General features: G+C 35.3%; 1 protein-coding gene across 2 annotated transcripts in view; it reads right to left on the bottom strand.

Annotated features, from left to right (window-relative positions):
- GPM6A (glycoprotein M6A) overlaps positions 1-17,652 on the bottom strand; it is a 139,592-nt gene extending 121,940 nt beyond the window's left edge. The window contains exon 1 of one of the 2 annotated variants that reach the window (XM_027789707.2): positions 17,540-17,652. Coding sequence is in view for 1 of the 2 variants with exons in the window: in XM_005239522.4 (XP_005239579.1) it covers positions 9,975-10,011 (37 nt within the window). In the remaining variant the exon portion in view is untranslated. Of the gene's footprint in view, positions 1-9,974; positions 10,581-17,539 lie in introns of those variants that run through there. The other variant, XM_005239522.4, reaches the window with a different exon arrangement.
- Between the last annotated feature and the right edge of the window lie 4,222 nt (positions 17,653-21,874).

The raw sequence follows: 21,874 nt of genomic DNA, 5'->3' as shown, positions 1-21,874 counted from the left end.
GTTGCCGAATGTAAATCGCTTTGTACGTATGACATGAGGATGCAATATGGTATTTAACTGGTAAAAGGCAAGGATTAATTTACTGGAAAGGTTAAGGTAACTTTAGCTGGTCTATTGCCATTCGCTAACAGGGAAGGCAATTCTCTATTGAATGACTTCACAGTTAGTTAGGTAACCCACAAATGCTCCCTCAAGATCAAGAGTATGCCTCCCTCTGGAGCAAACGCCCTTCTACGTCTCTAATAAGTAAGTGGTAATTGCCCCGTACTTTGTAAGGAAGGGTAGATGCTCAGTTTTACATAAACTGCATCTTTAATTCTCCTTATCTAATAGGAACACCTCAGAATTTGCAGTTCCTGCTAGTATTACCAAAGGCTTATTACAAACCACAACAACAGTTAAAAATTTTTCAGAGAGGGCTCTATCAGTAGGCTATGTAGAGATGCCTTTGGCAGCATGCCCAGGATACCATGAAATTCAGGATGTTCCATGAATTCCCACATCATATTCTCAGGCCATTTGGGTTTTATGGGTCAAAATGTATGACTTCAATTTTCACAAAAAAAACCAAGGAGATGACTAGGTAAAACCTGAAATATGGGAGGCTTACTAACATCTGCAGGGTACTTCTATAAGCTAACAAAGAGTCTCTTCAGGGCTTTATAGACCACCATAATAGTTAGAGGCTGGGAACTTTTTTTCAAAAGATATCAGAAAGAAAACTACTCTAATGTGAAATGTTTTACTAATGTGAAATGTTGAAGAACAGTCTTAAGACCTAGAATTTATTTACTGATAGAACAGGAACAATAGAACTAGCAACAGAGCTAACTTTTCCATGGCCTTCCACCTCTAGTGCACACTTGGAGGATTCACCCTCAGCAGCCTACACAATGTCTTGCCCACCACAGTCCAGTTTCTCCTTGCCATACTAGAGAAACTTACCACAGCGTCAACTTCTGCATGCAAATTCTAGCCTCTAAGTACTAAGAAGTCCCAAAGCATTCAAGGTACTGTTAGTAATTTGCACTATATTGGAGCAGATCTTTTGAAGGTCAAGGGTTGTTTGAAGTGAGATGTGCAATAGAAAAGTACAGGAGATGGGGAGCAAACAATTTGGCAGGTGGAAGTAGAACATGACAAGATGTATGTATTGGCTTTCTTTCGGAGAGGTAATGTTCAGAGCTCGGTACCATCCAAGCATAGGGATGAGTACCTGGCTTAGGTTTCCTCATCTCCCCACTGAGATACCAATCAAATTCATGACACCCAAAGATCAAGATCCACTCCTGTATAAAAATCTGCAAGTCTAATTTCTTAGCTATGGCCAAACATATCCTCACTTAAGAGCTGCAAAGAGACATCCCAAGCTTTTCCCATGGTTGTTTTCTAAAGGTTTTTAAACTGATTCAAAATTATGCCAGCTGCTTACTATTGCATACAGCTTAATAGAGTAAGAAGATTTGGTGGGGAATCAGGGTGTGGCAGGCTTTCATGAATTACATAAACCAAGCCAAGCTGATTGACCAGTAGTACAGGGTGCCACTACACTGTGGAGCCTCTCACACTTGGCTACATGACCTTGCTAGGCAAGGGTACAAAGTACCAGCTTCCTTCACCAGAGAAACTACTTTTCCATGAATGTGAAGCGATATATTTTCCCAAATAAAAAGAATCTTTCCTGTCTCTCATTGCTTTAAGATAAAACCAAATTTGCTCTTCTTCCTTCCCTCACCCATGTACAATATTACTATAGTAATATTAAAATATTACTATAGTAGCCATGAACATAGCATGGCTGCTGCTTTACTTGGGAAGGGATGATGGGGGGGGGGGGGTGGAATGTGTTAAAGTTACATGTTCACTATTTCAAAAAGATAATCTGAATTTATGCTTCCAATTTTTTTTTATGTAAAACTTCTCATATTTATTTACCAACATCAATCTGCAAATATCAATCTAGTACTACTCTGTTCAGATTACTTGTGTTTTGTTTGGAGGTTTATTCCTTAAGTTTGAAATTATCGAACTTTATATCACTATACCAACACCGCAATATATTATTTTTTTCTTGAGAGGCTAAAATTTAAAGTTTTGGAAGCTGTTTAAAAAAACTCTACCTTGAAACACACATTTTTATTTCTAAATAAACTCTTAAAATTTCCATCAAGGCCCTCTATAGGTCCTGTCTGAAAGACAAACATTAGTATCTTTAATTCTTTTAACTCTAATATTGTTGTCTATTTCCACAATTTCAAACTTCTGAAGGTCTTTCAATTTGCACTGCTTATTCCTTTCTTCTTTTCATCATACTACCTTTCTTCAGCCTCTACCACCACAATCATCTCTACTTTTTTCCCATTATGCCTAATGCAAAGCCATACCTACTTAATCACTTCACTATGCTACTATACTCTTTTCCTTTGAATTCCCCCTTAATGTCCAATTTTACCTACATAAAAACATCCTCCTGCAGACTAGAGAAGTAGGATGTGACCAGCTATGACTTAATTAATAAACATACAGAACCTGTCATTTTATAATACATGTTCACAGAAGAAATAAAAAAATGTTGTAGAGTTTCATTTCCGTGCCTTCCAGAAGCTAAAAAGAAAGTGCTTCCACAGAAAATTGAAAAGCCAGAGAGACTGTTTTTTTGGGTTTTTTGTTTTTTTTTAAGAGGAGGGAAAACAAAACACACTCCAGGTACAAATGGGAAGATACTGACAAGTGAGAAATGCTTATGGGAACTGCAAATACTATATTTTACTTGAGTTTTATTTACATTCTGGCAGTAGAACCTTCTTGCAAAGCTCACACACCAAAAATGCAGCAAATGCACCTTTTGCTGAAGTCTAGTTTTATATCAGAAAGGCAGCAAATGCACTGCTCCTCTCATACAACTATTAAGAAGACATATTTTCATTATAATTTATACTAAATTTATTGTGACATTCATTTGCTGTACAATTATATTGTTTTCACTTCTGGGGGGAAAAAACTTTCACTATGTGAACCAAATAAAAATGCTTCAGAAACTGTCCAAGTGCAAATATCAGTGGTATTATAAATCTGAAGAGAAGAGTAATCCTTGCACTTAGTTTCTGATATTTTAGCAACTGTTATTTGGAACAATGTCATCCCAGATGGCTGCAGTATAAATTTTGGGAGGACTACTGAACTCCTACATTATGATTAGTAAGAAGGAAATTAAAATACTGGGGGGGGAGGGGGGGAATTTAACAGTTTTGGGACTAGTGTAATGTAGCATGAGAGCTGGCATGGACAACCTGACAGAATACTTACACTACTGTTTCTGTGAGTGGCCTTCCTTCATAAAGCCCTAGAGCATATGTGCAGAAAAATTCACAATTCTGATAGTTAATCCCTATTTGGTGTTTATCTTTGACCCTCACGATTTTCATGTTCAGAGTTTTATCTCTCTAGAGTTGAGAAAGTGACAAGACTTATTTCTTATTCATTGCATGCTGGAACTGAAGTGGCTGTAATTCCCTGCACCCCCAAGCAAAAGATTTGTGACAAAACATCAGTGTGGGACTTGCTGGCCTGTCTCAGAAATCAGTCACATGATAAGGTATCAGCAAGAATTTTGTGGGTTTGTTGCATGAATTAACTGAAAATTCTTCTGAAATGGAATTGTCAAACAATATTAACTGATAAAATATTTTATATAAGATCAATATTGACCTTTGTCTTTTTACATTCTGATTTTCAATGGCCACCAGGTGCTTATGTGCTTTATGGTTTCTATAAAATCATACACATAGTCTATAATCTGAAGCAGAACAGCCCAAAAATGTGGGTTTGTTCTTGTTGGTTGGTTGGGGTTTTTTTCTCATTTTCTACTTAATCCTCTATATAAAACTAACAAGAGGAAAGAGCATATTCTCACCTGTTTATATAGGGAGAATTAACAGTTTGAAACTACTGTACTAAGAAAGCAAACACTGTCAGTATTTAAGGCTAACAGTATTCCATCCATTCTTCCATCTTGAACTTTAGTGCAGTAGCAGGTAATTAGAACAGGTTAAAAATTGCATTGCCAAAATTGTTTAAGGTGCTTATCAGAAATGAATGCATAGTCACAATATAAAATGAATAATTTTTACATACTGGATATATTAATCCCTCAGTCCTTCTCCATAAGAAGCCTTAAAATTAAGCTGAATCAAACTTATTTTTGCCTGATCTGCAGTATTTTGTCATTAGTGTTAATTTTTTTCAGAGTAATTAGAAACCCAAAATATCCCTTTTCCCCCAAAGTAAGCCTTTACTTTCACAAACTGTAGAAAAAGCTTTTCATAAATGTATATTACTGTTTTGATACAGTATTTTTCCAAGAATTGGTATAAATTAATAATTTTAAATATATTCAACACTTTTTTCCTAAGCATTTACATCTCTTGTTTGTGAAATATCTTATTTCTAAAATAACTTATTTATGAAATTGGCATACAAGTGTCAAAATTACCATGAGGACTTAAATTCTTACACACTGAATTGAGGATTCCATCTGCCTTAGGGCAGTTGGAATACTTTCTGCCCTGTAAGAATATATATGAAAGTATAATTAGGTCCTATTAATGCTGGATTTTCATGTCTATGACTAATATGATGTTAAGTCTGTAAGAAATACAAAGTTTTCTACTATTAACAGAGACATTTCAATGTTAAAAATTATATAAGCAAGCAAGAGTAAATTTATTTACATTATTATCTGTGAATAAAAGCCTTATGTATTGAATAATAACATATTCAAATTGCAGCTCTGGAACTCCCTGCTTCTAATGTAAGAATATTCAAGTAAGGTAGTCTGTAGTTACTAGAGGAATAAGTTTTCCAGTATCTGAACAATTAACTTCAAAGAAAAATGCAATAACATTCAATATAACAGATCATATTGATTATCTACTAAGCAGTATTAAGGAGGAATTACAGTAAGTTTCTTTGCCAGATACTAAGATCTATTTCCATATTTAACCTCGAATAAGAAGAAAGAATTTACTCTGTTAGTGAATTTATGATTGTCAAGTGAGTATTTTACCTGACAAACCATACGTGCACACCCTCCTTTAAGAAAAGGCAACAGTAAACATGATGAAAGTTAAAACCATTCTACTCTGAAGGAACCTGTAAAAATCCAATCTGAACACAAGCTTAGGAACTAAGAGTGGAATTGAAAATATATTCCCAAAGGAAAGAGAGGTTGACTGCCCACCATATTTTCTTTAAGAATCAAGCATCACAAATACAGATTTTGTATGAAGAATAGCAGTGAGCAAATGTCTGCTACTTCCTACATATAAGGTGAAATTTAAAAACTGTTTCCAAATTACTCACAAAACTGATTGGACTTCAGGGATCCTGCAAGAGTAGACAGAGTACTAACAACACAAAAAGGATCTAACTGAAGATACAAGCACGGCTCACACTTAGCTTGGCATTTACAGTAAAGAACAGAAAATAACTCCTCTGTTTTATTTGCAAGTATAGTCACCCAACAAAATCCAAGTGCGAAATATTGATATTTACTCATTCTTATTTTAATCAATTTTCTAACAGTAGTCAAATAAGAAACTGGACAACTCTTCTCTTTAAGAGATAAATAAAAAGATTTAGGAGACTAACTTGCACAGGATGTCAGCAGGGTTTTGACTATTTGGTTGTTGGTTTGTTTCTTATTATGAAATAAAAATCACCACTTTCATCTATAGTATCCTACGAACTCAGAGTCTGCCATTTTCCAAAAAGTACTGAAGTAAGAGGAAGCAATTCAGCCTCTCATGGCTGATACAGCAGAGGCTGTGTGTACATATTACTAATAGCATCCTAGTCTCCTTACGACTTTCTTCTAAAACTCTGCTTAAAACTCTCCTTTCACGGCATGCTCTGGAACAAACAAAAAACCTTTGACAATAGATTGCAGATCCACTTAAATCACTAATGCAGACCAAATAGTAACTCATTATTTATTTTCTACTATTCAGCTATTTCTTGTCACAATAATACTTTCTTTTCCCTATCCTACCAGTGGAACATTGCCTATATTTGTTAGGTATACTACAGCCAAGAGGGCTTAAGCAAAATTAGCTCTTCCTCATGTTTGCTGCTGTACAAACACAGATGCTTCATCCATTCCCAGAAGTTTATTTTATAAAGGAATTCAAACTACAAAATTAAGTTTTGGATTAACAATAAAAAGGCACATTTATCTTCAGTTTTGTTCAAGTGGTATAAACATGTCTTGCTGTGATACAGAATTTTTTTAATTTTTTTTCTGAAATAGGTATGTGGTGAGAATAATTTTAACCTTCACTGTACCAAGCCCCACACATTGCAAAAAATTACAGTGCCTGCCCTCTGAAAAGTTTTCTATTGGGATGAATGACTGTGGTTGGGGACATCATTTCAATCATAGTGCTTTCATGAAGGGAAGACCTGTTCTGCAGGAACTGGACCATTATCTTTTTCCTTGCAGCAAAGCTAACAGTTTGGCGTCATTGTCTTTCAAACACTGGCAGTTGAGACCTACCACTGACACATGCAAATTTATGCATGAGGTTTTCAAAATTAGCATGCAACCCTACAGACATCAGTGAAACTTCTAAGTGGAGTTGATGATTTTTTGAAAAATAAACCAGTCAAATAAATTACAGGTTTTAGTTACCCTGGGTTTTCAAGACAGCAAATTTGCAATCAAAGCCTTTAGTGTGTTACAGTTTTAGGCATGTAGCATAATGTCAGTATTATGGAAAGTGTGAACAAGTTGATATTTCTGAGATATTACGACTTTTTACTTTGATAGAATATATTTTAGTGTTCACACACAGCTTACATTTCAGCCAGACTTTCTACACACTTTGAGTTCTTGGACAGCTACAGACAGCTGTGTAGCAAATACCTTTGAAGTGTCCTCACCAACCTGTACTGGCTTGCAAGTGAAGAAAACATGGTATCGAGGGGAAAAGGGGGGTGTGAGGTGGAAATCTTTTAATACTTTAAAACAGAAAATGAATTAATAAAAACTATTTGTTTAAATGTTTACAGCCTTATATATGAAAATTGCTGGAAAACAGCATTATCTCATTTTACCATGTTAAGGGTGCTGATAGCAAGAGGAAACCACACCTTCCAAGGCCAAAAGAAGGAAAGGGGGGGGGAAATATATATGTCCATTTCTGGTTTGCACTTATTACTTTGACCTGTACAGGTCCTAGTAATTCATTACTTTCAGAAAACAGATGTAATAAATATCCTTACTGACAACTGTCCAAGATACAGCCATAAACAAATCGTGTTAAACACTAAAATGTACAGAGATTGTGCAAAGCAGATCATCATTATTTGGAACCACTATGGTAAGAATTATGTTTGCACTTATCAATATCTTATTGCATAAAATTATCTAAAATAACGAGACTTCCAAATCTGCAAGCCTTTTATTAGAGCTATCTTTATCATATTTATGAAATGCATCAATATGAAACTATTCATTTCCATCATGGCTTCTAGCAAGACGTAATGCTTTTCAGTGGGAGGTTCAAAGCATCTGCTGTGAAGAGCACAGGAGTTGATAAGCAGTGACAATTTATACTCGCTTTGATTTTGTAGAAAGCAGAGGAGAAAGAAAGAAACTGTTCCTCTCAAGATGGCAGAACAAAAATTAGAATATATGGATTACAACTGAAGATGATGGGACAGTACAGTTAAAGAAACTAGTCCGGACATTTTCTATGGATATCAGGTAAACACATAGATAGATCAGGCTAAATAAAAGCAAAAAAACCCAGAAATTATGGAAGAGAAGTATCAGGTCATACTAATAATATCAATATTTTTCAAGTGCAAAGTGCAAACATTAAAGAGAACCATGATTTCATAATCATCCCTATAATTCACTGTATTTCCAACATCTGCATTCAAGCAACCCCAAAAAATAAAAAAATTAAAATCTATTTTTTCATTTTCCTCCTCAACAGCAAAGTTTCTTCAATCTCCAAATACGTTTTAAAAGTTGTCATAATCCAAAGTGCAAACATGACAGGCTGACATGTCAGATTTGCAGGTATGGTCACAGCAACTAAACAGCATCCCCTTCCACACCAATAAGGAAAAATACATATAATTTGTGAGCTCGTAACATTCTCATGTCACTGTCTGAGATGACAGCTGTGTACCACTAAAGGGAAAAAAGGCTGAACAGACAACATTGTAAATGGGGGGTGGAGCGTAAGTAGTGTTAGCTGTTGTAATCACACTATTAATCACACCATTTTGAGTGGCTATTGGTCATTCAACGGTTTATCATATGAACAACAAGGACACAGTTTTTCAGTAACAACATGTTATGTTAATATCCAAAATTATTCACTTTTTTCTCTGATTCCCCCCCCCCCATCTAATAAGAATTCAGGGATTTTGAATTGCACACTTTCTTCAGGCAATTTCATTCAGTAACAATGCAGTGTACTGATTCAGTGGTCAAACAGTTCAATTCACTTGTTTTAAGAAGGAAAAACATTCATTTCAGACTTTTAAAAACGCATGTCTCTCATTTCTAAGTGTAAAGCACACCAAATAATTCAAACCATAAAAGAAGTGATTTTATCTTCTGAAAAAAACAAACCAACACTGAATTTTCTTGTGCTTTCACATTATTTCTGCCATTTGCAAATAATAACATTAAACTGAAAAAACTCCTGAAATCACCAACCAGCTACTAATCTATGTATCTATAAACATAAGTACATATACACACAGAGGGAGCACATTTATCCTCCTTTAGACTTCTCACAACTGTCTACTGTGTATCCAGATCAAGTCAAGACCATAAACAATTCAAAGCTGCATTCTGCCTAAATGGGTCATTTATAATGAGAAAGCATGACATTTACATGTAGAAAGCAGACTGAGCAGGAAGTGGAAAAACAGAACATGGCATCAGCACAGAAAAATATGCCTTTAAAGGCAACTTATATTAAATGATTTTTCAAGTTCCTCAAAAATGGAAGTGAATTCAAAATAAATGCAAAATGAAAAGTATACATGATTTAACGCAGTAAATATTCATAGGATTACCCTTTATGCTGGCAGTAGAGTAAAATGAAAAAAATCTTGGTTCCTCTCACTACTGTAACGTCACTTGTACCCAAAAACACTTAAGCCAAAAGACCAAAAATGCTATATTTCTCCGAGATTCACAAATTATTAAATAGTCAGCAATAATTTTAAATTGCACCTTTAAGTACTAACACATCCCATAACATTCAGTTATTTTCAACTTCATCAGAAACAGTGGAACAGAAATGCTCTAAGCATGCTGTGTATGTCTTGCTAAAGCAATTTCAGCTGCAACATGCAAAATTCATTTCAGCAAAATGCAGATCTGTACAATGCAAACATTAGAACTATAACAAGGCTGCTTCAACACATCACAAAGCAAGCGTGAAAAAAAGGCAGACAAATTTCAGTACTGCCTAAATATATACAAAATATACCCCATGTCTTTGTCCAGTCTGGACTCTCATTCAAGGTGTAAATACTGGTTACATTGTTAGATGCACTGCAACCAGCTCCAAATATTGGGAGTAGCTCTCTCATAGTTCACACTAGACTCCCTTGACCCAGCTAGACAAGCATGAAAACATAAAATAAATGAAGGTTAACAAAGACTGGACTGGGAAGCAGGCTGCATTAAATGCTTGCAATATTATTAGTATAGATGTACAATTTGGTATTTAGATTCTTTTAATGCTAGAGATCAGATGACAGTCACTATCTTAATGCTAGGTGCTATTGAAGAGAGACAAATGAAGTAAATTGTATTAAAAAAAAAAATCTTTCCCTATCTGCCACGTAAGAATATTCACTAACCTTGCAGCATGTGCTAAAGAAAATAAGGAACTGCAAAATAATTATCTCCTTCTAAAGAGAAAGCAATTTTATCACAATACCTTTCTGTGTTTGTCCCTCTTCCATATTCTCTTCCATGGCTACCTTTCTTCACTAGAAACAGCTACAGAGAATTAATCAAAAGCTTCAGTCAGATGTAGGAAAAAGCGTGGATTTCTTTTTCCCTGGGAAGCTCCAACAGCAGAGGCTTAGGCAAGTCCTCAGAGCTTAGCTAAGGCTCCCTCACTCTCCTTGTTTGCTTGGAGACAGGCTGTCAAGTGTAATTTCATTCAAATTACTCTTCCGTGAAGATTATCAATTTTTCTTCTCAAAGCTGCCCATTGTGCACCACTGTAAGCAGGTATTCAAATGAACAGCCTGTGAATTTTGGGGGGAAAATTGGTCTGAGCCCTTATGGCAATAACACCAATTCATAAGCCTCACTTTGCATATAAAATGGAGAAAAGAAATTGAGGTTTGTATTGAAATCTGTGTTTTAAATTGGAAACAGGCTGTACTGAAAACAGATGGAGGGGTGTCCTCCTAACGGGAAGCAGACCACCAACCCATAATTCCCCCTATTCGCTACTGAAGTGGGAAAGCCCAGATGCCTGTGGGTTCTTTATGCTGTATTACTTGTCTTTCTCTCTTCCCTCCCTCTTTCTCCCCCCCCCCGCCCCCCGCCTGCCCCCCCCCCTCGCCTCTCCTGCTCCTGTATCAGCACATTTAAGAATAATATGACTCTTCATTTCCCTCCTTCTCATATATCATCTGGAACTAACAACAAATATACGCTATTACCCTTACAATAGTGTTGAAAACATCTTTATAATGGTACCATTTTGTATTCCACTGTGTTTATACATACATACAAGCACAATTTAATACACAATGTTAATCACTGTAGGATATATGCGCTGTACACGTTACCTGTCAGTGTCACAGTAAACAGGAATTTAGGGGCAGTTCAGAGATTTAAAACAGTAACTGCATAATTTCCCCCTTGATTTCTAATATCCAAAATTAGCTGTACACTTCAAATCCCTGTTAAAAAATGGACCTGCTTAAAATGGTGAAGAACCACATGTGGGTATGTATGTGAGGAAGCACATACAAACACACATACTGTTAGGAATTTGCCCAGGAAAAGCAAAGGTTAAATACACTGTGCGGGCACCTACTCATTTGGGGAGCTCTGCAGTCTGATTTGGAATGCAAATTGCATGCTGCAGTCTAGCAATACATTACCATTTTTGTACCTTAGTCTACGGAGTAATGTTACATCATTTTAAGATTTTCATTTCACCAAAAGTGCAATTAGAGCACAAGTCCAATTTTTCCTTTACAGTTTGCACTTCTCAGCCTTCTGGGGAAAGTGTGACTAAAATTTACCCAAAAATAAAAACTACTATGGCTGAAAATTCATATTTACATACGAATGATAAATAGCTTATCTATTTACTTTATGCTATCTAAACAGAAGGCAGCACTAGGTCAATTTAAGTCACGAAAAAAAACCCACACCAATTTGGTTTTGTTTGTTTGTGGCTTTTTTTACACAGTTGATATAGAAATCTGTTCAAATCTGGTTCATACCAGAATCATTTTTATATATGAAGTTAAATTTACATATGTCATTAAACAACTGAATGCACATTTATTTAGTTAACCAATGCCTTTCCTATCCTTTTCCATTTCAATTCACCTTTCTAGGGCTCTGTTTTCTGGAATAATTGAACAATGATCAGTTGGTTTAGTTTTCAGATCTAACAATTTCAAAATCAACATATTGAGGCTGCCTGTACACGTGGAAGTGCTGTGACATCATAGCATCTAAGTGCCTTCATCTTTCTTGGAATTATTCTTTCAGTCCAATTTAAAAAAAAAAAAGAAAAAAGAAAAAAAAAAGAGCATTATTTCCTTTAACACAGAAAGTCTCCTGTGTTAGCCACCCTGCTATACTTTATTTTCAAACTATTTTCTTACACAAGCATTAATAAATCTTCATATCTGAAAGAATGACTGGGAAATATTTTATTTATGGTAACAATTTCTTCTAAGCTTTTTTTCTTGATAGCATCAAATGTTTGACATAACCAACCTCTTGAACAGCGATGTTTGCAGCAAAGGAATCTATAGGTTGCTTATGAAACCAAATGACTTCGGTTCTTGAAACAATCATACAAACTTTGTTTCAAATATTAAAAGTATCAAAATAAAAGTCTCAAAAGAGATAACTCAGTAAGAATAAGAATAACAATAAAGATTGTACAATCATAAGTGACATAGAAAAGGGGAGTAAGAAACAACTTGTTCAATAAAGGGAGAGGGCTGCAAAGAAAGTAGGCTCAGAAGAAAACAAAACCATAGTACACAATGTGTAGTTACGCTGTGTAACTTGTTGCAGTAGGGTCTTGTAGAGGGGGGGAAAAAAAGACAAACCCAAAAGAAAACCAAATGGAAAATCCGAATCACAAAAGATCCATGATTATGAAGATGCACTGCCAGATCAGGAGATTCCTGAGCTACAAACTATTGGAGAGCAGAGGAGTATTTTGTGGAAAAGTTTTATGGTTTTCTTAAATTACTTCCAAGACAGTCTACTTTTAGACACAAACATATGAGATGTTGGGCTGAGTGAATCCTTGCCCTAGTCCCCACCACAGTCACATTCACATCAGGTTCACACACACTTTAATTTTAATGACAGGATTTTTAACTTCCTAAAAAAGCTACACTCATATGTCAGAGGTTAAGGTGAAACCACAGTAACTGGTGAAGCGAAGTGTACCACCACCAAACAATGGCAATGGCTTTGAGCTTCCCCCACACAGCCCTTGCAATAATCTATTTTTCTGTGTAGATATTATTGTCGTAAAAGTACTCACAGCTCCTCCTGTTAAAATCAACTCCTCCAAACTACACAAGTATTGAAGCTCCCTTTTAAGAGGACTCTGATTGGTTTCAGGTGCTATTACTGGCCATCCATCCACAGCTTGTGTGTGAGAGAATGTGAAAGAGATTTGGTTATCTTCCTTCATATTTAACTGCATTTTATTACCATATTAATGTTGAAACAGAAATATGCCTCCTAGGTGTTTCTTTAAAAACTGTTCCAAGGACCTTTCGAAATTATGAAGAAATTATGAATAGGTGTTAATCCTAAAATCAAACAACAGAAAAGTTCTGCAAGTGTTAAGAAGAGTAACAAACAAAACCAGAAAATGGCAACCTCATATGACCTTTTCCAAGCAGCAACCATAGAGGTTTGCTTTCTTCAGCATACTGTGAAACACGTTTACCACCAGTGATACACAAGCTACTTTAAAGCCATACCCAGAAACTACCCAAGCTGCTAACCTCCCCTTCTCAGCATGCTTCTGGCACAGAAGGAAACTATTTTAGTAGGAATTACATATGACTGTCTAAAATTCCCTCTTCACGTGAGATGAGATTATTGGTGCAAGTGATCATTGGACAACCATGCCAATTGTAAATGGCAAGGCAAGACAGAACATCCAACGGTATAATGAGACTAAATAAACAGTTAATCAAGAGAATAATTGGAAGCTGATGACATTAACAGATCCCCTGGTATCCATTATGATATTATGAAACGTAGTTGAGCACTTACAGCTTTAAACAGCTTGACAAGACACCTGACTTACTCTTAGTTTTGTATGGCCTTCAAATCAGTTTACTGCTCCATCTTTCCATCCTATTGATTTTCAACTACACAGTTATGGTGCAATGATGTCTTGAGCAACACATGAAAACATAATTTTAAAGCACAATATTATTTATGTTCTGATACTACTACCTCAATAACTGAGGAAGAAAAATCAAAATCCAGCTCAAAATTACCTCAGCTATATTGCAACACTTCACTTATCACAGCATAAACAAGTGGTGATGGATCTGGGGAATGAAGCAATCCCTGTTCTTTGTGTTTCAGGGGAATTCACTTTGGATTAATGGCAGTCAGGTCCCACAGACTGACTGCTCTTTAGGGGCTGGGGTGGCATAAGGTGCACTCCTGGAAGGCATGTTCTGGTTTCATTATATGAAAGACAATTTATGCTCTTAGAGAATATTCTGTGATGCAAACCAAAATACAGCAGGTGGGGAAAACTGGAATACTGACTTTAAAAGCTCAGTCCTGACCTCACCAAAACACTAATGTACATGAACATACAGTCATTATTTTATTAACATTAGGCAGCAGATTATGGAAAATTCTGAAAGGCTTACAGAAAAATTAAAATTGGATTGTCAAATTTGCTATTTAGAGTGCTCCACAATTGATACTTATATTTATATTAAAACTAGAAACATAACTATAAAATGATGGCACAAGATATTTAATCTTTGGAATTTCCCAACAGAGTAAGGTCAAAGAAAGCATTGAGAGGCTTTAAGACTTCCAAAACATTTCTAATTGTCTGTTCTGGGATATGTATATCTTGTTTACAGCTTCACAAGACACTTATCAAAACAAACAAACAGCACATGGTCCATCCCAGAGTTTAACTCATGCCAGACATTCATACAAGTACCCAGGGAAAGAAGAAATGCTTAATGACATGAAAAATAATCAGAATTAGTGGGGAAGTGGAAGGGTAAGAGAGGAAGGAAGGAAGGAAGCAGAGGGTAAAATGTAACATTGGTAGGATATTCTTGTTCATCCCAATGATGGGATTGTGTATAGTTCTAATAATTCCCTAAGACTATTATTCTGAGGAAATTACATTCTTCTACAGGAAGTACCAGTTTAAAATAGGCAGCTATCAAAGAAATAGCAGGATGGTCATATAACCTAAAGATATTTCAGAACATGCCTTTGCCTGATACAAATGATCCTATTACTACTTAAAAGAAATATTTGCATTCTGACTAATAATATCAATCATTGTTTGATAAACAGAGGAAAAAGTAGTAGTGATATACAAACACAGGATATTTAAAAAAATGTATGAGAGGTTATTACAGTCCTGTTTGTGCTCACGTCAGAATGTTATGTTTGAAGTAATGCACATCTTTTCTTTAACAACCTCAATTTATTCTCATTTATTTTTACATCTTTCTATAATCTAACACTTCTAGCAACAGGGACTTCATTAAGCGAGTGTGAAGGCGACCTCCTTGCATATAGTCTCATTATGGTCTATACTAATAACAACTAACATCATTATTATGTTCAGAAATTTAACCCCTTTGTGAAATTCTCATCCAGTTAAAAAAAATTTCTTCACTGAGAAAATCGTTCACTGTATGAAAGCCAGCCTTAAAACATAACAGATAAGAATTTGTTCCTCTCTGTACTCAATTATGTATTTCATATATGCTGTGTCAATGAAAAAATAATAAAAACCTGATCAATAGGACCTCTGATTCAGAACACCAATCTTAATATAATTCCAGACTATTATCTGTAGCTATTCTAAGTATTACCTATAACTTAAAACCTCCAGTCTGACTTGATATGCTTCATGATTATTATCAGTAAACTTTTACTTTTTAAAATAAGTAAAATTTTCCAGATTAAGAAGTTAACACTGCCAATACTTATCCCCCTAAAATTCTGAAGAACTTGAATAATTTTGATAACTAAAAATAAGAAAATTATGCCTTTTTGAACAGGCCAAGTGTGAATACATACCTTTGGGAAGAATTGTAGTTGTCCACATTCCCAAAGGATACTGTTACTCATCCAGTAAGATTTAACCTTGAAAAGATGCTGACGGCAGAGGGAATAATGGAGGTTAGTCAGCTGAACATGAATGCCAGACAGTAAAATTCAGTGAGATCTCCAATACCCCATTTATATATAAGGAATTCTAAATTGCATGGCCAGATTCTCCACACAGACACTCGAAGTCACAACTCTAAGCCTACAAGTATATTTAAATCTCAGTAGCAGCTGGCTGTTCACATCCCCTTCAAAAACTGGAGGCCATGCATGGATTCAAGCCCAGCATTGTGATCATCCAACACAGCTCTTCCCCGCCGTGTTGTGGGTAGTGTACTGATGTATGGATAAATACCCATATTGATGTGTATTGGATGTACTGATAAAAAAGAGCATTTCACAGGATAGCATATATACACACACAGAGAGTTCTAGTTGACCTGACTTTTATCAGGGGACTTGGACTACTATATCCAGTGATCTTCTCCAACCCCAGCCACACTGTGATCATATTATAAAATTTCCTACTCATGCAACTATTATTGAAATGTGGGTTATCAACATTATTCTCACACCATATTCAAAACACTTCATTGCACCAGCTACTAAGAAGAAAATTAACTCTATCACAACTGAAACCAGCATACTCGTGTAACTATTTTTTGGTTTTTGGTGCCATCAAGGCAAAGATGCTGATGAAAACTGGAGGTACTTCAAAAAATGGCCACAGACATGGTTAAGGAAAATATCCTTTCAATTTAAAAACTCAAAGTGAGTGCAAAGACTGGTAAATTTAACAAAAAAATTAAGGAGCATCTACATTACATCGAAGTATCTACAGCAAAACAAATCTAATTGAAAGCTGCTCAGGTTAAGTCAATATTGCTGGAATTTGAACCTCAACAAATTTGGAACAGAAATTATATTCAAATTTTTCTTCAATATACCAGAGAAATTTGGCAAGGTTGGATTCTTGAACACAAAATGATTTAAATTAAGTCCTATATTTCCCTAGTTATATTGAGTTTAATGAGGTCACAGGAATTCTCTTATTAATTGCCACATTATGCAGGAGTTTGGACTAGATGACCACACTAGTCCCTTCTGGTTTTTTAATCACTTAATTACAGTTGTAATGATGTTTGCTGATAGATTCCATATCTTAATGTGCTCCGAGATTCCCTTGACTTCTGTGGTCTTTGTACACCAGTGTTCATTCAAATACCTTCAAAATTTAAAGGTCTGATATATGTAGGAATTAGTCGCAGCCAACACCTTTGCTTTTTCATCCCTTCCCGCCAGTCTTTTGGAGTAAGTAGGTGACACACTGTGATTAAAGATGCTATTAGCCTCACGTGTAACAGTACGTGTGTGCCTCTGTTCCATTAGTGGTATCAGTATATTAAAGCATTCAAGTTTCTCCTTGGGTCTGTACAGTGTCTCTCTTGTGTTCAAAGGTTGAGAAATTTCTGAAAGCAACTTTTGATGATTTCAGAAAGACTGTACGTGGTCCCTTTATCTTGACAGGGACTACATTTACCTCTAAGTTAGGAGCTGAGAAGGCAGCTGGGCACAGAAGAATATGGAACACACACACAGCATACAATTAAAGTAACAAGAGCAAATAACCATAACAGTATGGAAAGGAAGAATGAGGAGAAAAAAAGATAAAAATGCATAGACAAGAATGTACCTTTTTTCAAAATGGTTCTCACTATGTCATATCTTGCTTCTACTTACCGGAAAGAAAGAAGAGTTTGACCATTCCCACTGGGAAACAGCAGCTTCCCATAGGAGATGCTGCTTCACAGGCAAAGAATGCATCACATCTTTGCAGTCGAGCTCATGCTCCCTCACTTTCACCACAGTTCAGTGTGTGTGAGTGTAAGCGACAAAATTCAAGGCAGCATTAAAACATAATTATCCTTTAAACCTTACCTCAATGTTCATTATTTTTTACCCATAGCCTGCCTACAAGATTCAGATGGAGTTGATTTACACTTGGTGATGGGGCATCTCTGTAAACTCATTCATTTCTTCTGCTTTCCACTTCACGTTCTACGTTTTTTCCACATGAATAAGAACACAGAAGAAATAACCAAGTTACTGCACAAATACAGTACAGAAAGCACAGAAGAGTAAGCTACAGAGTAGAATACTTGCAATATCAAGTTAGTTAAAGTTCTCTCTCCATTATTCTACCAGTTCTAGTTTAGACATCGTCTTTGTTCACACATTATTTGACACAGGAGAGTCTTTGCAGTTTAGATGTTTGGACATCACAAGACAATAATAATAATCGTGAGTTACTAAAGCTTGGCTTTCCACACTATGGAGTAAAAAGTCACATGAAATAAAATGAGTGCAGAATATAACTGTATGGATGATACATGCCACACTTTAAAACAAGAGTCCATGGGGAAAATTCTAATGATTTTACATAGGACTGAAGGTGTTATTTACTCTCAATAGAAACTCAAAAAACAAGACATAAAAAGTGTTCTCACTTTTTAAACTGTTGATTTTTAGAACTATGAAAACAATATATTACTATATGCATTTCAAAATAAAGAATACAATCAATTTTGAGACTGTCTAATTTATAGTAATGTTTTCCTCATAAGAGCAGCACATTATGGCTTCTCATTAACTGCATGGAAACATTAATGAAAATTATGCATCTAAAACTACCCACACATCATAAAGTGCATGGGAGGAACAGGCAGGATGCCAGGGAGGTCATTTTGCTTCACAGATTTTTCATGTCAGCTAAGGTAGAACATTATGGAAGGTGCAGCTCCGGTTTATGTAATATAAGAAGTTAGAGAAATTAAAGAAGAATAGAACAAGATGTCCTTGCAATGGCAGTAAGAATTTGGTTGTTAATGAGTTCAGACACCCCACTGAGGACTCTTTTCTTCAAGGTCTGGTTAGGGAGCAGCTACAGTAGATTCTTTGTGTACATGCCAGCTACATTTTTACTACCACTGGATTTTTCTCCAACTGCATCCATTTCATCCAAGCTCTGAAGGGAATAAGGAAGTAAAAACAAGCCAAAAAAGGGAGATTAGCAGCGGAGTAAAAAAGAGAAATAAAGAAAAGGCTGCTGGGTGGGTCCTCCCACTAGCACAGAAAGCCCAAGGCTTATGGAGGATTGTGAAGCTGACAGAAATCACAGATGTTTAATGCCTATTTTAAGGTCAATTTTAGTTGTCTGTGTTTGTTAATACTGGAGAGATCACAAATACTCAATTTGTAAAATAATGAAAGTTAAATTGTGCTTATAACAATTTCTCAGCAAGCTTTTTAGTCCTTTAGTATATCTCCTATGAGCAATGCATCGCTTTCTCTGATGGCCTACATGTGACAAATGTAAGGAATCTAAAACTGGCATCGTTGTCATTCTCTTAGAGTAAATGTCCTGACAAAAAACAAAAACAAAATTAATTTTGGGGGGAAAAAAGGGGGGAAATAGATTACATACTTCTAACTCTGTTAGGAGAGAGAAGTTCTAGAGATGAATTGCACATAGATACATATATAGATGCATGTGTGCTTTATATAAGTATATATTTATGTGTATGTATATACATATATAAATGTATACATATAAAACACACTCATATGTACATATATATGCTCCTGTGCTGTTCTATTCAGCTGCAAAATATTCAGCAAATGAGAACTTTCTGTAATATGCATGCCCAGCAACAAAAGGCATGTAAATTATGTCCTAACAGAACATACCATTAAGTGCTGCGCTTCATCCCTCACCCCACCCCCTTATCATTCCTAGAAAATCAGAGAAAAAGATTTTAAAGCCATAACTGAAATTGACTGTTCAGTTACAGGCTACAAAAGGACAGTTTATAAATACCATCCATGAGCACTGGTTTAATGACGCTGGTTCAGCAAACTCCCTGGATCCTGTAATCTCTTTTTTAATCTCTGTTATATACTTAATGCCTTTGAAAGGATCAAAGTAGTACACAATATACTTATTACAGAGCAACATTGTAACAGGACAGGCGGGGGGGAAATAAAGATTAACAGATTAACGAAACTTTTTTCTTTTTTTGAAGCGATGTATTTTGGATGGTATTCAAGTTAAGATTCCTTTATAAATTCTAATTGCAATCTCTTAATACAACATGATTAGAGGATCTTCCTAATCTGGAAAACTAAATCACATAAATGGATTTCAGATCAGTTTTCAGATGACCAAAAAAACCCTCACAAACCCAAAAAGGTTCCCACAAAGAGCTGTTGACTAAAACACAGCAAACCAAACCACATTTCCTGAATTATCACATTTACTCTAACGTAGGTAAACTGATTTGTGTTTTAGATGTCAGATACCTCTAAGCCTTCTTTGCACCTATTAACATCTAGTGTTTTAACAAGGAAGGAACTCCACTCTACACTGTAGAAATTTCACCACTCTACACTGTAGAAATTTCACCAAATAAAGTTATCACAAAATATTTTTCCCACTAATCCTTGGAAAAATATAACGATTGTAAAGACAATTTTTATTCTGATGACATTCTAAAGTTTACTGGTCTGTCTCTCAAACTATGGTCCAAAGCATAAGTACAACAGAATGTTCTGGCTGAACAAAATCAGGATTTTTTTAATGTTATTACAATCATGACACTTATCCTACTAGCACAAAAAAAAAAAAAAAAAGATTTATTTTTTCAACTTTAAGAATTCAGGTGTGGGGCAAAGTAACTTCAACCCTCTTTCCTTAATTGTGCAATGCATTATAAACATGAATATCCTTTATGTCTTTCTGAATCTACATGTTAACATTATAGATCATAAGAATGTATATCTACCTAAATTTTTTTCCTAAGTATTTCAAAAATATTTTCTTAAAAAAAAAATTTCTAAGCATTTAAAATATATTTTGTATACTTATACAGTACCTAAAAGAAGTAATCTAAGATGTTCAGGTATGAAATAATCACCTGCGTAATTTTTTAAGGGACAAGTTTAAAAAAAACACTGACTTACTAGTGTGTGTTTTTTAATTACTCTGCACTAACAAGATATTTTATTCATTTCTTAAACAATTATTTATGATACCTGTAATAATAGTATCATACCTTTGAGTGTTTTGTTTATTTTTAAACAGAAAGAGCGATTTATACATATCCAAAAGTAAATATAGTTTTGCTCTGAGTGAAAACATTGATAAACTAAGCACATCAGTATGGAAGGAAAATAATCAGTGAGACACTGTAATGCTAGACTGCAAAATATACAGCAACACACAGAAAAAGCTATGACAAAACAGTGAAAAATAACAAACAACATCAACCATCATTTTACCAATGTTTAAATGGCAAACTGTATAAAAATGATTAAACTTTTTAAAAGAAATGAGCAGGACAGATAAAAAAATTAAATCCTTATAGAAGGCATAAAGACTCCAAAAATTCACTATACTGGAAGCACAGCTTGTTGCACCTAATATAAAGATTTGAAAAAGGATGGAAGCTGGCATGGATAACCATGGGATTTGCTATGACCAGTAGATTTTTTCCCCCCATGTTTTTCATCCTCTAAACAGGTCATACTAACTTATGATTTCTATTTACAAGATCTACCTCTTAGGAACTCAGCTGTTGTTGTCATTCACTACATACATGTTTCATTTAAATATGAGCTTTGGAAGGAAAGATTAAATATCATCTATCAGAGCAAAACCAATGGCAGACGCAATAGGAAGAGTCTCCCATGAAAGAATAGACTTTCTAAAGTATGATCTCTTTTAACCTTTCCCTTCTTTTCTCAGAAGCAAGTAAACACATACCTTCAGAGCAGAGGCTCAAATTATGCACAGTCTGAATCATGCTTTCGCTCTCTCTGAATCAGCACAAAAATATTTGCTTATTTTTACAGATATCACATGCTTACAATGCTTCAGCTCATTTTAACATATGCGTACAGAAAAACTGTTACAGTGGAAACCATATCTGAAAACATAAGGAGGAATTAATGATCCTGAGGTGTATGTTGGCCCAACTAAGCCTCCCTAGCTAGTTCCTGTATGTTAGCCTAAGCAGCTGCTGAATGACCCATCATGCTACGTCCTGTCATGCTAGCTTGCAGGTGTTACAGTGGGATGTACAGATGGTCCTGCCTGATGTTCTAACACATATGACCTGTCCTTCATGGACATTTCACACTCTTTAGATCACAAATGAATATTTTTATTGTGAGGAAAAAGACCAGCCTTAACTGGTAAATGTAATGGTGAGGAAG

Source organism: Falco peregrinus, chromosome 2 (genome assembly GCF_023634155.1).
Source record: "Falco peregrinus isolate bFalPer1 chromosome 2, bFalPer1.pri, whole genome shotgun sequence".
NCBI lineage: Eukaryota > Metazoa > Chordata > Aves > Falconiformes > Falconidae > Falco > Falco peregrinus.
Note: the sequence above shows the minus strand (reverse complement) of the source record. Positions and strands in the feature narration are given on the sequence as shown.